This window comes from Chaetodon auriga, chromosome 10 (genome assembly GCF_051107435.1).
Source record: "Chaetodon auriga isolate fChaAug3 chromosome 10, fChaAug3.hap1, whole genome shotgun sequence".
Lineage (NCBI taxonomy): Eukaryota > Metazoa > Chordata > Actinopteri > Chaetodontiformes > Chaetodontidae > Chaetodon > Chaetodon auriga.
The window spans coordinates 7,802,150-7,819,943 of NC_135083.1; the positions used below are offsets into that span (position 1 = coordinate 7,802,150).

Below are 17,794 nucleotides of genomic sequence, written 5' to 3' on the forward strand. Positions count from 1 at the left end.
ACCGGACAAATGTCTGGACTGCACAGATCACATGCTGCTGACCTGTTCATTAGCTTACATCAAATATGTCAGCGCCATACATGTGTCATTGCTGGTTTGTACAAATCTATTTTCAAGCATGAACTGATTTCCAGAAATCGTCCTGGAAGGTAATTTTATCAATAAATCAGCCTCCTTGTTTTTGTTTTCCTACTCAAGTAAAAAACAAAAAAATACACATACATATACACATATGCAGTACATACAAAAACTACAACATCAAAGTCTGGGACAAAGTAATGTAAAGAGCAGTGAACTTCATTTAAAGGAATAGTTTCATATTCTGGAAACTAAAAATGAGAAAAATGATACCACTTTCTATTTGTCAGTAAGCTTGTGCCAGGAATTAGTCTGAAACATAACTCCCTGTCAAAGCAGAGTTGTTTTCAGTAGCTGGAGCTTCATACTATACAGATAAGATAATGGTATCAATCTTCTAATCTCACTACAAGAGAGCAAATAGGTGTATACTATTCCTTCAACTGGTTCACCATGGCAGTGTGGGTCTTACACCAAAGAGCATTTTTAAGGGAATAATTTGACATTTTTTGGAAATTTGTTTCCTTGAGGAGAGTTAGATAAGATCAATACAAATGAATAACTATGCAGCTACAGTCAGGCGCTTGTTAGCTTAGCATAAAGACTGGGAACAATAGCTTAGCTCACTTTAAACTAAGCTAACCAGCTGCTGGCTGTAGCTTCACATTTACCCTACAGACATAAGACATAACAGGGTATCAATCTTCTCCTCTAACTCTGTTTAAAAAAGCTAGTATGTGTATGTAGGAAATAATGAACTGTCCCTTTAAACACAGTCTACAGCAAAATCAGCACAAATAATTAATACTTTCATCGAGAAAGGTGCAGTCGTTGTCGAAGGACCGTGGCAGTGCTTGAGTTCCACATCCACTATGGCCATGCTGTATAATCATGCCTTGGAGCGACCTGCCATGGATGACAGGTTCAATACGCCTTGGTCAGAGGTTTATCTGATTTACAGAGACGTGTAATGTACACGGGCCAGTCTTATATGTGCGTATGCATGTATCTGTGTGAGAGAGACAGGGAGACAGAGAAACTGCAGAAAAAGATAAGAGAGAGGAGCGTCGTAGACAGACCGCCTGGCAGCCCTGTTTATCCAAGACACGATCAGACCGCTATTCCATTTCCAGCGGAAGAAAATCAGAGTCGGAGCAGAAAGGAGATTAAATTTATCTGAGACTGGGGATGCAGAGTATATTCTCACTATTTCCTACTGTACAAAAGGTAAAGGAGGTCATGAGTCACTGCTGTATCCTGTGTGTGATAGTACAGGAATGGCAAACATTCAGCGACTTCATCCGTGTCGTATCATCAGTGGGCAGAGTGTGACAGCAGGACGTAGACAGGGAGATCCTGATAATAGCCCATATCCTTCAAGTGAAAGACAAAGCAAATATGGAAATGGAGGTCAGGGAGGATGACTGGTTACATAAGAAAAAGCAACAGACAAGGAAATGGTGAAAGCAGCACTTAAAAGGAAATATTCAAGGTTTAATACTCTCATTGGTATGCTTAGTTCAGACTCCCAAAAATACTCAGCTGAATCTGTTATGGCCTCAATCACAGGTGAATCTTTATGCATAGCAAAACATGAAGGCCATAAAGTGATTAGCATCATGTATTAATGTACTGGAGACAGTTTCACCGAGTTCAAATTAACTTAGTAATAATATTAACATTGCTAAATTACCACGCTAACAAGGTAGGGATTAGTTATAAGGTAAATATTCACACTCATGTACTCTCAGGTGTAGCTAACTGTTACGTATTGTTAGCTAACCAAACTAGCTAACTGACAGAACCAATGTTAGCTTGCTGCTAGGCTACATTTCCTGTTCAGACTGACAAATAAAACATGGTCAGCACTTCCTAATATTTGACCTGAATGTTTAATAATAATATAAACTGGGTAGACTTTAAATTACATTTCACCAAAAAGACAAAAATTACTAAACATTATGCCCAATTAATGTTAGCTTAATCCGATTTCCCTCTCACTGTAAACTGCATGAAAAATCACTGGTGGAGGAACTATGCAGATACTAATCCTAGTACTAATACCAAATGTGTACTACCAAAAATACTCAAAGTTCGCTGAAAATGTTCTTTAAGTAAACACATGCAAGTATAACCAAGAAAATGTACTCAGCGTATTAGAAGTAAGAGTACTCAATGTAGACAAATGGTCCTTGTGACTGCTATATGCCTGCTTTAATATATTCTATCATTATATTATTACTTGTTGTCAGATAATTGCATTGGAGTAAAAAGTACAATTACTTTCCCTCTGAATTAAGTATAGATGCAGAAAGTGGCATAAAAAGACTCATGTCAAATTTGTACACGAGTAGCTACAGGACTTAGTTACTGTGAGTAATAGTAACTCAGACACACACGTTACTCCACGTTTGTGTGTATGAAAAAAACAGTCATAGCTACATATCGACTGTAAGTTTATGTGCTTTATGAATATATTTTTATGTGTGTGTGGGTACAATTTATCAAATCGAGACCTTAGGAAGGACTTTACACACAAATCTCATGAGAAATTTTTGAAAAGCTGGTCGAGGCCAATCCCGGGCTGCTCGCACACGACAACATGGCATCCAGCAACAAATCCTCGTCTTTTAAACCAGACAATAGAAAGTGGCAAGTTTTCAAAAGTAATCATCTATGTAATGTGATGTATGCATGTGGCTTTGGATGTGTGTGTGTGTGTGTGTTGGGGGGAGGGTTTTTCCTTTAAGGCTGTGTTCATGCTTCAGTGGTATAACATCCACAGGCTTGTTTTGAAACCATACTGTGTTGCTGCCGTCACCATCTAATTGTAGGCCACACAGTCCTCAGGGACTGAACAAAAAAGTTCAGTTTGATGTCCTGAAATCTGTTTGAATAGAAAGCTGAGTGCATTTAATTTTAGAGCTGAGCTAAAAATTGGTAGAGCTACGCTTAGCAGCCAAATTATAGGTGAAATCAGCTGGCCTGTCATTGAGACGTACAGGAGAATAATGTCTTATCTGTGTCATGGTTTATTAGTAAGAGTGTGGCGTGAACCTGTGCCCTTGACCTGAGAAATAAGTATATGTTCTCATTCAGTCTTGAGACAAAATACACTATGTGCTGCCAAGCTATCAGTCTTCCTTTCTCTCAAGGAGCCTTGAATTTAATTACCCAAATAGTCTTTTGCTCTAATTTGATACAGCTGCAAAGTGCTGCTTGTTGCACATGAAGATGTCCTCCAGACTTTTCATACCTTGAAAAGGGTGAAATATTTAGTACATGTTTTATTCTAGTGTAGCCCAATAATGTGTATTTCTTCATAACAGTACATCCATCAAAGGTCTAAGGCCTAATTTTCATTGATTTAACACACAAATAAACACTGACTTGTAAATGAACTTCAGACATATTTATTTAAATAAAGATTTAAAGAAAGTAGCGTTATGACAGTAACAAATACAGAATTCAGTCAATAATTTAAGCCATAACAGGCAACGACACAAACATTTTGTTTCGCTTCAGTAACATTCTCTTTGTGGGATTTCTAATAAACAGCTTTATGAGGACGGATATGTACAACAAAACGAGCAGGAAATGACGGCTGTGTATCGAACCAAACGGAGCTTGTTTAGGATCGCACGATGCACCAGACAGGAATGAGAAGTGAAAAAATAATGACTGGAGCAGAGCTGCAGAGGACATGTTTTGAATGGCATGCTGTTTCCAACAAGCCGCTCGTGGCTGCTACCAGCGTGGGGTCTTTAAAACCACGTAGAGATCACGAGCAGTGCGCTGCTCCCTGAAATGTGCGGCCGTCACCTTTGCAGTGGCTTCTGTCTAATGCTACAAATGAAAGGTGAGGCGCCCTCTCGGAGAACCATCCCTCCCTCTCTCCGCGAGGCAGGAACCCCGCTCAGGCCTGCCCCTGCTCACACTGTTGCTAGGCAACATGTAAAATTCCAGTGTTCCGTACATCCAGAGATCTCCGGGCGTCTCGGCGCAGACCTACTAATCATCAAGTCCTCCATTAGACGAGCTGTCAACAGCCGCTAATGCCAGAAGACCGAATACGAGAACGACATCAACAACCACAAAAACACCAAAAGACGGCCACAAGCAAGGAGAAACATCCAGAAAAAGGAAGCTATTTAATAAACGGAAAGTGTCGAGAATAGTTTTCAGGGAAGTTGCAAAAATAAAATCGAAATATTTTTAAAGCATAAAAGGAAGGAAAAAAAAACTCTTTGTCCAGACAGGACCAGCCTGTTTGTGTGATTCAGCTCAACCTTCACACCTCTCATCTGAGGGACGTTTTGTTTTAACGCAGCTGTCCAGGCTGGAAATGTCAACTGGGGCATCTTAGATAACTGTTAACAATGAAAAATTCAGCTTAACGCTGCACCTGGAGCTTGTTGAAGCGCTGTGCAGGCCCACATAACAGGTTTACAGTTCAAAGTTGACGACTGTTTCTCTTTGACGCACAGGATTCAAAAACAAGGCTTTCTAAGACTTCTTTTTGGTACACTAAAATAAATCCATCCAGTTCGGTTTGTGTGAAAAGAAATCTTTGTTCAGTCTTGTAAAGACCAAGATTTTTTTTTTTTTATCTGGAACATGTATGAAAAGTGGTATCCATTAAGCAGCTCTTAAAGTAGCAGAGAACAGTGAGATGATGCATCATTAATGCAACATGACTAAAATCAAGCTTAATGGTTAATAACATGGAACAATTAAGACTGCTGTGGTGATGGGCGATGAAAGGGGATCTGACAAAATCGTGTTCAGACAGTCTTTACATGGCCCGGGCTTTTGTGTTTGTTTTTGTCACAACACGTCCACCCGAGACTGTTCGTGGCTCATGTGAGTGCTGAGTCACATTGCGCTCCTTTAGATGTGCTCTCGGTTTGTCCTCCCACTGCCTTTGCAAATGAACACTCTTGCTTGCCAAATCCCTCCCTTCTCTCCCCTTTTTCTCCACTGTCAGCTTTAATTTCCAAATGAAATACTGTGAGGGGTCGGCGGTGGGATAATTTCTTCAAAGGCCGCTGTTTTAAATTCCCCGAGCCGCATTTCTGTAGATATCACTTCCTGTCACTGTCAGATTTTGCATTTCATCTCGTCACTCAGCCCATATCGTGACCTTAAAGAGACATTCAGATAAAGAGATGGATGGGAGAGGGCGCCGCTATCGGAATTTCAAATGGATCTCATCAGGGTAATGCAGTCAAATGCAGTGTTTACAGCCTCTTCCCCCATAGAAAAGACGACCTTATTTAAGCTGAATCTCTCACAGCAACCCTCATGTGAGGAATCTGCACCTCAAAGTGCCCGTTTTGCTCTCTTTGTACAGGTGTATTTAATTGATCAGAAATGTTTCAACATAATTTTTTCCACTCCTTCTCTGCACTGTGTGCTGGTGACAAGTCATGATCAAAAGTCCAGTGTCAGAGTTGAATATAGAGAGTGTTGCAGTTGAAGTGGTTGACGGACAGTTTTGGGGAGGATGCTGCAAAGGAGAGAGAGGCTTTGTAGAAATCCACAGCATTGCTCTCTTTCCCTTGCACACCCTGGACCCCCGCTAAAGCATCTGCAATCTGCTTGTCCTTGCTTTCTTTTTTTTTTTTTTTTTCCCCCAGCATGATCTCAGCAGTATTCACATGATGGAGCAGCTCTTGGACTTGTCCTTGCTGAAGGTGGAGGAGAGGAGCTCTGTCTTGCTGGGCAGGTGTAGGAGTCTCTTGGAGAGGCGGCGGACGGGGCTGGGTTTATTGGCAGGCTGGAGTTTGTTCATGCAGGCCAGAGCCGCAGTACGGAAGACACTGTGGATGCTCTTCTCTGATGTGAAGGCTGAGCACTCCAGGTAAGCCTCTGCTCCAAGCTGCTTGGCCATGGACGAACCCTGCGACGTGAAGCAAAAATATGTGAGTATGAGCTGGAGCAGAATAAAACTGGGGGATTTCCAATGAATATCCCAGTCTAGACAGGAGAAATAAACTAAATACACCTAAATAAACTGAGTTCCCATCCAAAGTTGTCTCAAACTTAAAGGAAATTTCAAGAAAATCTGACAAAAAAGCGAATGAACGCTTGATTCCAGCCTCTCCCGTTAATGCTATTTGGTGTCACGACTTATTTGAAGAATGTGTTTCCATTGCCATCAAGCACATGAATTTTTTTTTTTTTTTTCGAAAAAGGCGAAAACATTATTTTGAATTTCCATCAACCTTTTCTAAGGCGATCCTTCAAAATATAAAACTGGCTCGTCGTGAAACAAACCTGCTCATGGGAGATGGGAGTCTGCTTCTGATTGGACAGCTCCATGCGCGTGCATACGTCTGTGCGCAGGTCTGTCTTGCAGCCTATTAGCAGGATCCGTGTGCTGGGACAGAAGTCCTGGATCTCTGCTTTCCACTGCAAGGAGAACAGAAACAGGTGTGAAGTGTTTGCAAAGCTCACAACATAAAAAGAGTGAGTATGGAGCAGGATTATCCACCACAGAGGGGACCGACAGCCTGCACCCAAGTACAATGAAGATGTAAGATTGGAGTGTCGTCAGCAGTTAATAATATGAATACCTTCTTCAGTGCACTGTCTACTATGTCTGGTCGGCTGATGTCAAAGCATAAGAGCACTGCATCTGAGTCGCTGTAGCAGAGGGGTCTGACGTTGTCGTAGTATGGAGACCCTACAGAGAGAGAGAATAAAGTCAGGACACACACTCAGGAGTGTCTCATGTATCTGAGGGACAGGAACATAAAGTTTTATCAACATGTATTTTAGGAAGGTGGGCACATCTTTGAAAACTTTGAGTCAAGTTTCCCCGTGTCAGCACGCAGAAAAAGAAAGTAAACACTCTTTCTGTGGTCTGACTCCAGCTGACACCATTATAATGTTCTATCACAATCATCCTCCTCACTTTCACACAGCACAAACACAAACAGTCGCGTACACCCCTGCCAAACTGATAAGAGAGCAAATCACTTCACTGAGCTCGACGCCTTCCCACTGAGGAGTCCTTCCAGTAAAGCAAACTCAGTCACTGAATCACAGGCAGCGCAACTCGGCACCAATCGCGTCTTTCCATTATTAGTCAGTAGCAAACTTTATTTACCAAAGTTTTGTTTGACTAATAAATAAAAAACTACCAGATGTCCTGTGAAGCTAAATTATCATCATGTCATCATCGGACACTCTTTCCATGAGTTTCTGCAGTATCAGTATCAGATGAAGTGCCAAAATAAACACTATGTCTGAACCAAATTAGGCACTTTGAATCTGTCTGTTAAATAAGGCTCCATCTGTGTCAAAAAATATGAAAGCGAGCGGACCCATTGAAAAGAATTCCACTTGACATGTTTGGAATCACACTTAACTGCTTTCTGGTGGAGGTTAAATAAGGGGATTAATACCACTCGCGTTAAATTTATGATTTAAAAGTTAAATCATACGAAGGTCAAGGTTTGTTACAGACGCACAGAGGCAGGCGAGACGTTTCCTCATTTCCAGTCTTTTTGTCAAGCTAACCTGTTGCTGCCTGTAGTCTCATAAAGAGACAGATATGAGTAGTGACGATCTTCTCGTCTAACTCTCAGCCAGAGAGCAAACAGGCATATTTGCCAAAATGTGGAACAATTCATTTAAAGGTTAAATCACAACATCATGCTTTTACATGAACAGAAATAAAGCAGAACTAAAGTCTGTGTGATCGCTGCAGCAACTACTGACAGAGTCGCAGCAAGACATTCAATAGTTTCTAAAGTCAATAAATTCAATGACAACTGCAGCGCCCCCTGTGGGCCAGTCACTCCCAAACGTTACACCGTTTGCTTAATTTTGCACTGTTCTAGCATTCTGATCAATATGTAAATGACGGTGGAGGATATTACGGATGTATACATGAATGAATTGTGCAAATTTTGAAGGAAACCAGTACAACAACCATGGAATTGTAAAAATGTGTTGTGGTCAAGTCACACAAATTTGGTTGCATGCAGCAGTCACACTGAGACTAAGAGTTTAAACATGAAGACATTAATTTTGCTGCAGGCTCCATTTACACATCAGTGAACCTTCTTGCTTCTCATGATTACTGCACATTTATGAAAATACAGCCAAATCCTTCATTAACCAGGAGTAAATTTTCTCAATCCTCCACATGATAACAAACACTATTCATCACCCGACTCAGACCCCGAGTGTTGTCTCATAAATACGACACCTCAGTTATGAGAATGTGAATTATGGTGTGAAGGAAACATATTTTCCTTACACCTCCATAAACAGCACAGCTATATGTTTTTTTAAACTCACAGGAAGGCTCCTGTGCTATAAACAGACTGACAGGATGTCCGCTCTCTATTGTCTTCTCTCTGCCACCTAATCACTCCCCACACAGCAACACTAAGATTTAATTTCCGACTCCTGTCCTCAGGGGCCAAATGCACACCAGAAGATTTCCTCGCAAATATAAGAGGGTATAATTATATCAGGAATAGATACCTCTAATAAGCTTCTCCTGGAACTAACTAACAATCACGCTGTCTTGATGATTTGGCAGCTTCTTTAGACATTAATGAAAAGATTTTATTACCACCATGCCGCGCAAGGCCCTTCTGCTTCTGTCCAAATCTTTGACTTAAATCGGCAAAGTGGAGCAACTTATACAACGACCATCTATCAATAACGTTTTTTTTTTTTAGTGGGAATCAATGTGCCCATCACATAACTATCCAGGGTGATGTAAGGCTTGAGAAAGAGGAGGCAGGGAGATCTAAAGAAGACACAACTTCTAGCACCCAGTGCCTCCCACACATTAGCAGCCCCCTGCCTGGACACACAAACACACACATCCTCGTGCACATAAACACAACTCTTTCAGTTGAGCAAACATTAGCTGATGCATCCAAACGGCCCTCCGTGCTCTCACAGAACGAAAGCGAAGAGAAGGAGTCGGATTCTTCCTCGAGAACACGAGATAAGACGTATCCTGATAGCAGGTGCAAATTATGCTTCTGAGCCTTTAAGCTTGTGACTCACGCAGAACTGAGGTGAAACATTAAACTATAAATCTTCTCACGTCTGTTTTGTATGCGAAAGATCAGATTATATCAGAGTAAGACACCTGCAGCAATGTTATCAGAGCTCACACAGCGAGTTCATTCAATTAGTCGATTGTCAGGAAATTGATTTTCAGGGTTGTTTTAAATTAATTTTTCAAGCAGCGTTTTCTAGTTTCAGCCTCTAAATTGTCGGGATTGGTTGCTTTTCTTTACCTCATGTCATTTTAAACTGAATATATTTGCGGTTTGGACTGTTGGTCAGACAAAACAAGACATCTGAAGGTTGTAGATGAAGATGGATTGGCTTTAGGAAACTGTGATTTCAAATTATTTTTTCACTATTTTCTTACAAGCAATTTGCTAATTAATGATGAAAATTAGCAAATTAATCGATGACAACAAGGGGACTCACCAGACCACCACCAAGGCCAAGATCTTCCACGACATGTAAATCTGCAAGTGCAACCACTGCATACATCTGGATACACTTCAAGAACTGCTAGAACTCTGTCAGAGTAGCTAAAGCCTCATCATCTCACCTGTGCATTTATTATGTACTTCTAAACTGGAACTATTTCACGTACTTATCATACATTCATGAAAAGCAGAAATTCAGTTTCCATAGTTAATTTGAGAAAAAAAAAAGCCCTGTTAGCAGCGTTACACTTGTAACCCTCCGATGAAACCGCTCCACGCTCCATAACGACTGCTTTCTGTATGACGTTTGAGCGTCTGCATGCGTCGCCTACCTCAGAGGATTACTGGTATCATCATATTTTAGGCTACGTTTTGTCACTATTGAACTTTACTACCACTTACTGGATTTTAAGATGTACTGCAGCTATTTTGTCGGAACCAAATGCCTTAAGTGAAACATATTTCGTGTATCTGCCCCACGATTCGGATCTGCTCCAAAGCTCCCTTCCCTAAACCCTTCTACACACCAGCAGTTTTTCCACATCCTGCTGACAGACAAACAAACCAAACCAAACCAAAAACACAACCTCCTTGGCGGAGGTAATAAAAAATAATCTTTAGTTGCAGCCCAAAATGTTATAAATAAAGATAATAAAGATGAAGAATGGAGAAAGACATAAAGAGTGACAGGAACTGCCTGTTTGTGTGTACTGCAAATGTAAATAGGTCTTATGCAATGTTTCCTCTGGAAAGGGTGACTGTCCAGAAAGTTTTTACTCCGTGGGAGACAAACACACAAACCTACATTAGTTCAGTGCTGGTTTCAGTTACATAAGACCTTTTTTTAGGCGGCACACACCATAAGGCGGTGGGGAGGTCATGCATATCTTTGCGCTCAGTATCCCTCACTTGTGCCTTCTGTTCCCAGTGACTGTCGGCCATACACACATGCACAGTTGCACACATAGTAAGACAGGACACATGCACGCACACACACACATACACACACACTCAGAGACTTCCACCCCCTGCATGGACGAGGCATCCCCCTCTCCCCTGTGAAACAACCCCTCTGCAGGCCAACTGGCACTGCTTAACTTCCTCTGAGCACAATGCCTCAGCCAATGCTGTTATGAAATGAATCTATACGGGAGTGGACGCTTCTCTCGTCGATCCTGTTTGCAGAATTATTCTGTAAGTTTAAGGTCATTGTGTCAATAGGGCGCAACAATTAACCTGTTAGCATGGTCCACAAAACGCTTTCATAACTCTGACTTTAAGTGGTCACAAACATGTCAGATATTTTGGAGCAAAAATAAGGAGCGACACTGTGAACTGTAGCCCATGTAAATGTATTAGGGCTGCAACTAACGATTAGTTTCATTATTGATTAATCGGCTGAGTAACTGTTTAACATTTCAGTTCAATATCCAAAGATTTCAGTTTATAACGACATAAAACAGAGAAAAGCAGCAAATCCTCACACTGAAGGAGCTGGAACCAGCAAATTGTTGGTGTTTCATCTTGCTTGCTGGCAATTAATTTTCTGTCGTTCAACTAATTGCTTAACCGACTCTCATTTATACTTCTGATGATGGTGACCCAAAGTATTTGCCTACTTCTATTTTAACCTTATAAAACAGGTGTGTGGAGCTCTAAAACCAACTCTTTTGTGATCTTGGATAACTTGACTTCTTCCACATAGAGGTCAAAGGTCAGAGCCATGATATGGACATCAGATCTGCATCTGGTGGACTGAAGCCAGGCTGGATCAAACAAACTGATAATCCAATCAAAGGGTTCAGGTCTACAAGCATATAAGACAAATAAACTAGCATTTACCTGAACTCTAAACTTTAACATCAGAACCACTATGAGGTGTAGTAAATGTTTCATTTCTAAATCTCTGCAGATCAGACTGCTCAAGTTGAGGATCAAACCAGTCAAACCAGTAAAAGACTGTGAATATGTATGTATACATCAGTGACCCCGTATAACAGTTTAATATTGGGGCATTAGAAACTTTGCATTAAGTCAGTACTTATCACTGAATATAGTGTACAGTTAACTTGGCCTTCAGGATTTCCTGTCCCTCCCTGGTACCAGCTCAGTCGTATGTCTAAAACTGGGGCCCCTGTTCATCTTTGATTGTGTGATCCTTCTTGTTTTGATTGTTTGCATATATGATTTTCCATTGATTTTGCATGATTTTCCGTGCAAAACTGTGTATTTAGTGCCCCAATTGGCCTGTGGGTAATCCAGGCAAGCCTGTCGTTCCTGCACCAATCCACCAACAGAGATTTCACACCAGTGAAAAGCAGCTTAACCGCATCAAAACAGGATTGGCAGATAGTAAAGTCTGGGTAAACAGCAACAACACTGCCTGTAAAACAATGAATGGGATGCAGCTTTATTTACAGTTGTTAACTGTCTCCGGGCTGACTGTGATGTTGGGAGGGTAAACAAGTTCCACAAACCAACCTATGAATACAGTCCTGAAGCTGCCTCACCCACTGATCAAGCACAAACACTGACCATGAACGCTGGGGGAGAATTTCAGATTGGCAGCGAGTCAAAGATAGAGGGGAGGGGAGATAACAGCCTTGTCCTTTGCGCAAGAGTCAGTTTTATTAAACTGTGGACAGGTTAAAAAAATCAGAGTATAATCCTCACCTGATGTGTCCCAAAGGCTGAGCTCGACACGCTGGTCTTCAAGCTCCAGACAGGCCGTGTAGTTCTCAAACACAGTGGGGACGTAAGTCTAGAAATGCACCATAAAGGGAAGGGAGCATTTACAATGTTTATTTGATCCCACATTCACATGGGAATATATGAAATGATTCATCATTAGAGTACAAGACCAAATGTCCATCACACACATTAAATATATAATTACATAAAATGAAAGACAATCATATTTGTGAGGCATTTTTTATTTCTAAATGGTTAAAACAGTCAAGTCAGCAATGATTAACTTCTCCTTTAAATCAATAGATTCATCTGTGCTCAAACATATCAACCTGCAGCATGATCAATAATCTTCCACTGGTATTATTCCAAATCTGAAAGGATTTAACGCAGCCATCTCTAAATTACTCATAAAAACCTCAAATATCCTTTAAAACACATGTATGCACACCCAATAATACTACAGGCTACGTGGTACTGTGGGAGTTTTAAAAATATAAATGGCCTTCAAGAATCAATAATATCACTGAGTATTTAAATGAAGTATCACTGGTTTACTGTACACCTCTAATACAATTAGAAACAGTAAAAAGTAATCCTTCAGATAGTATTAAAGTGATATTTATACACTGCCTCGATGGGGGATGAATTGCACAATCATGACCTGAAATTTACATAATCAATATTTGTTCCGATCAGAATGATTTTTCAAGGATAACAGTGGACATCATCAGGCTGTAGAGACATGTCGTACCTCTGGATAGCAGTCCTTGGCTAAGACTTGTAACATCGCTGTTTTACCGCATTGGACGTCCCCGACCAGCACGAGTTTACACCGCGCTACAAACGGCTGCGTGAGTCTTCTTTCCTTCATGGCGGAGTGAATGAAACGGACGGAGAGTATAAAAAGAAATACAGGAGGAAGGAACGCTAAAGTTTCTGTAAATCCTCTGGGTAGCCGACTGCGTCCCTCCTCTTCCTCGGTCAGTGAGTGAGTGAGTGAAGCAGAGCGGCAGTCAATGAGCGGATCACTGCGGAACTTTATATTGTCGCGCCAACCAATGAGCGATGCGCAGTGCGCGAGCCGGACAACGAGGGCAGTGCACGAGGTCTCGTGTTGTTGGTAATGGTGGATAATGAATCGCAGGGAAATTCTGGGATGTAACCAAGTACATTTACTCAAGTACTGCAGGCCTACTTAACTTTAAATTCGAAGGACTTGAGTATTTCTATTTCATGCCACTTCAACTTACTTCACTACAGTTATTTGACAGCTTTATTTTCCAGTATGTGTTGTTATAAATCAAATTACCAGATACATATTTTATGCACATTTTCTCCATTATACTTACATGCTTTTACTTAAGCAAAATGAAAACCAGGTTCTTTGGATGATTCCCTAAATAAACTTAAAAAACTAATGGCATTAGACCTGCTAAACATCAGGTCTGGCCATGGTAAATATTGAACCTGCTAAGCAACACTTGTTGCCATTATGAGAACGTTAATAGCCTGCCGTTAGCATTTAGCTCTCACTCTGCTGTGCCTAAGAAGTTCATACAGTGTAGACTCATAATCTTGTTGTTAATTATTTGGATTGTTGATATTTGGTTAATTTATTTAGCTATTCAATTACACTTTCTGTGAATATTATTTCCCAATATGAAGGTCTGATGTTTGAAAGCTGTCTTCACACTGACAGGAATATAGTTCAAGGGAATGAGGCCTTCATATAGTTATTATTTTGTTGGCATAACAGTATTGAAACACTCTTAAGCTTGTAAATGTGAAGGGTTCACAATTAAACAAAGAAATAGATAAAACAAGGGTCTGACCTCATGATAGCTATGGCCCTTTATGTTAAAGGAATAGTTTGACATTTTCTGACATTCACTTTCTTCCTGAGGATTAGACCACAAGATTGGCACCACTCTCATATCTGTACTCTAAATATGGAGCTGCAGCCAAGAGTTGGTTAGCTTAGCTTAGCTCAGGCAGGGGGGAAACAGCTTGCTTGGCTCTGTCCAAAGGTATAAAAATCTGCCCACCAGCACCTTTAAAGCTCACTAGATAACGTGGTACAGCCTGTTTGTCTAATCTGCACAAAAGTGAAAGATGAGTTGTGATTTTATGAGGGTATATGTGCTGGACTGTTTGTCTTGGCCAGTCAACCAGCGGAAACTCCAGAAAATTAGACTGTCTCATTTAATTCTTGGAAAAAGAAAGTGAAAAAGGTTATTTCCCAAAATGTCTGACTGTGCCAGTGGATCAACACGCAGAATCTGTTGACTGTATAAATGCACAAATTGAAGGGGATTTTTGTGCACTCATGTCCTCTCTGTGGAAAACCTGATGCCATCTCCTCTGTTATCTGACTTGTGTCAATAGCACAACTGGCTGTGTGTGTTTGACGTGTCTCAGTTTAGAGGTCAGAGATTCAGCGACATGTCATTTTGGAGAATGAATGATGAATTGTTCGAAAATGACGGCGTCTATGAGAAGGTTCAAAGGAGGACATTACACAGAAATACCAAATGTCTCTCGAATGTCTTTGTTAGTGTGCTTTGTGTACATCCTTCTGACTAACTGTGTGCCATGTGAGGATGCATGCAATTATTTTTACATGAAACATATGAGTGACGGCTTGTGTACGTAAATATGTTGATATTATACACATAGCATGTAGCATACAGGGCTTAGCGCTGCCTCCCAACCCCAAATAGATGACAGATGGCTTCATCAATCTGAAGTATAACAGTCAGCCATTTGCAGAGGAAGTGGAGCATGGCTAGTTGTGCAGAGCATAGATGGAAACAACTGCTCATCTGTCACAGACGACTCTTTGATGCCATTAATATATAGCGTGAAACTCTAAATGAGGACATCAACTGCACCTGCTGCCTGATTCGGAGAGAAACAAGGTAAACCGTGTCCCTCTCTGTCTCGCCTCATAGACATGTCTATCCTTGCGCTCTGCTCCTTCCCCTCATATGTACAGCACCGTAACTGAATAACATGCTAACACTTACACCCACCCACTTGAACGTACTGCTTCACTCACTCATGCTCATTTTTTCCTGTTACTTACTGTGTCTCTGTGTGTGACTGTCCCAACACTTAGTTACAAACAATATGTAAATCAGTCTGCTTTTAATTTTTTTATTTCCATTTCCTCTCTTTAAATAGAGTATTTGTTATTTGAAACTAACACATTGAATTGTTTGCTGTTTGGGGCTGTTGTCACAGCTACTAGAAGAAACCCCACCTCCTCAAACATTAGTCATTATTTACATATAAGGAGGGTTTGAAGTTCTACATTTGGGAAATTATGCTTATTGGCTTATAGCCGAGAGTTATCTGAGCAGAGATTTTTGAGCCACAGCTCAGAGCTGATTAGCTTAGCATTAAGAGCAGAAGCACCAAATGTAAAAATAACAAGGTGTGGACTTCCTGGAGTCTTGATGTCACCCTGAGGTTGCCAGGCAAACAGCAGAGACTCCAGGAAGTCAAGAGTGTCAGTCACAACACATAACTCCATAGATTGGATCCAGTAGTGCAACAAAAAAATCTCCTGTGGTCCCAAAGCTGCTGTCCAGACACATACAACTGCAAACAAGGTTGATTGTGAGTATCGTGGAGTTTTTTGTTTTGTTTTGTTTTTTGTGCCGACTGTGACCCACTGACCTGCTGCTTGTGCTGTTTTACAACCAGAGGTTGGGAGACTTCTTTGTCTTATGCACCATGTGAGCAATTTCCATTCAAGTGAGTGAGTGCCATGTCTGAGTTTGGTATCTGGTTCATATAATAAATCCATGCATATCTCCCCGAAAAACCACAACCTGTCATTTTTGCTAATTATCTAAGTGGCATCGCTCAAGGGGGGGTAATGTCTCAAATGAAATATCTTGCCAACTATTGGATGGGTTGCCATGAAGTGAATGATGCTGATGGTCCCCAGTGGATGTATCTTACTGACCATGGTCATTTCCTGACTTATTCTTTAGTTAAATTTGTGGATTTGAAAGGAAGGAAAGGATGAACTGCCATGACAGTTGGTACACACATTTACTCCCCCTCAGGATGGATTGTACGAGCTTTGGTGATCTCTTAAGTTTTCATTTAACATCATCATCAGGGTGTTTCCCCCACTTCCAGTCTTTATCTCAAATTAAGATAACTGACTCCATCTCACTCTTCAAAGTGAAGACTCACATTTTCCAAAATCTTCAATCATGATGATGGGACTACAACCCTGGTTGAGAAAAAGTTTGACCGCTGCGTAAAATGCAAATAAGACAGAACAGTTGCTGTATCAAATTCAGAAAAAGCAGATATTTACAAAAATCAACAAAGCTCATGAGATGAAACATTAAATATATTGTCTTTGTACTGTTTTCAATTGAGTGTATGTCAAAATGGATTATAAAATTCTCACATTATTTTATTTATATTTTACACATCATCTAAACTTCTCTGGAATCAGGGGTTGAAAGAGTTTAGAAAGGTTAACACGTCTTGTGCCTTTTGAATCATGTGATCAGTATCATCACAGTCTGGATGACCGATGTGTCACCGGTGTCTTCCTGATGAAAGATGACAGCACTCTGAGGATGCAGTGACTTTTATATCATCCCCAAACTGTGACTCCTCGTGTACAGCTAACATGGTGACCTATAGCGCTGGCCAACGTGCTCCATGGGCACCTGTCGACTGTCTGACCTAGATTTCTCCAAGTTATGTTTTCACCCCATGTTTCACCTTACCTAACTTGCCCCACTGACATTTAGTCTTCTGTGTGGGTCAGGGGACGTTTGTAAGCTCAAAGAATATGCTTGTATGTGATGTCTGCTTACATACATTTGTGTTAAGCCACAGGAAAGCTCAAGTATGACAGTTTGGAGATGGCCAGTGATGCTTTAGGTTAGGAGGTACTATATGCAAGGCACATTAATTTGCACCAAAATTAAGAATATACAGTGGGAATGTTGTTATAGACAGACAGACAGACGACTTGGTGTATATCACAAGTCTATTTCACATAATTCCTTAGACAGGAGCTAAGAAAAACCCATCACATCCCCTATGGCTTGCAGCAAAAAATTTACATAATTCAAGTAAGATGTGGTTGAGAGCTTTTACATTATGTAAATCAGGGTGTGATTAATGAATATTACCATAAACACAAGTGCAATCATGAAGTGGAAATGTATTGGCAATGTCTATTAATTGCTCTTGAACGTGGCACAGTTCAGTGATGCCGCAAAGGAGAAACTAGTTCATTCTCATTAATCTAGAGCACAGGTATTTCACATATTGTTGCACATTATGCCAACAACTGGATTATTGCACTAGTGGAGGGTAGTCCTCACTCTCAACATCTGCCTGTTTGACAACTGTGAAAAGCTAAATGAACTAAATTGGGAATGGAGATGTCTTGGTTCATCAGTTGTGCTCAAACAATACTGACATGCTAACATTGATTTATTTAGTTTTTAAAAGCTTTCTACCTACATTTCACATGCCTCAAATTATAGGAGGGCTTTTGATTT

General features: G+C 40.7%; 1 protein-coding gene across 1 annotated transcript; it reads right to left on the reverse strand.

Annotated features, from left to right (window-relative positions):
* Positions 1-3,475: 3,475 nt before the first annotated feature.
* Positions 3,476-13,374, reverse strand: LOC143326979 (rho-related GTP-binding protein Rho6-like). The gene is made up of 5 exons (XM_076741074.1): positions 13,000-13,374; positions 12,231-12,318; positions 6,657-6,766; positions 6,358-6,492; positions 3,476-5,980 (listed from the first exon to the last, which is right to left on the reverse strand). The coding sequence occupies exons 1-5, from the start codon at positions 13,117-13,119 to the stop codon at positions 5,735-5,737; spliced, it is 699 nt and encodes a 232-aa protein (XP_076597189.1). The 5' UTR covers positions 13,120-13,374; the 3' UTR covers positions 3,476-5,734.
* Positions 13,375-17,794: the final 4,420 nt, after the last annotated feature.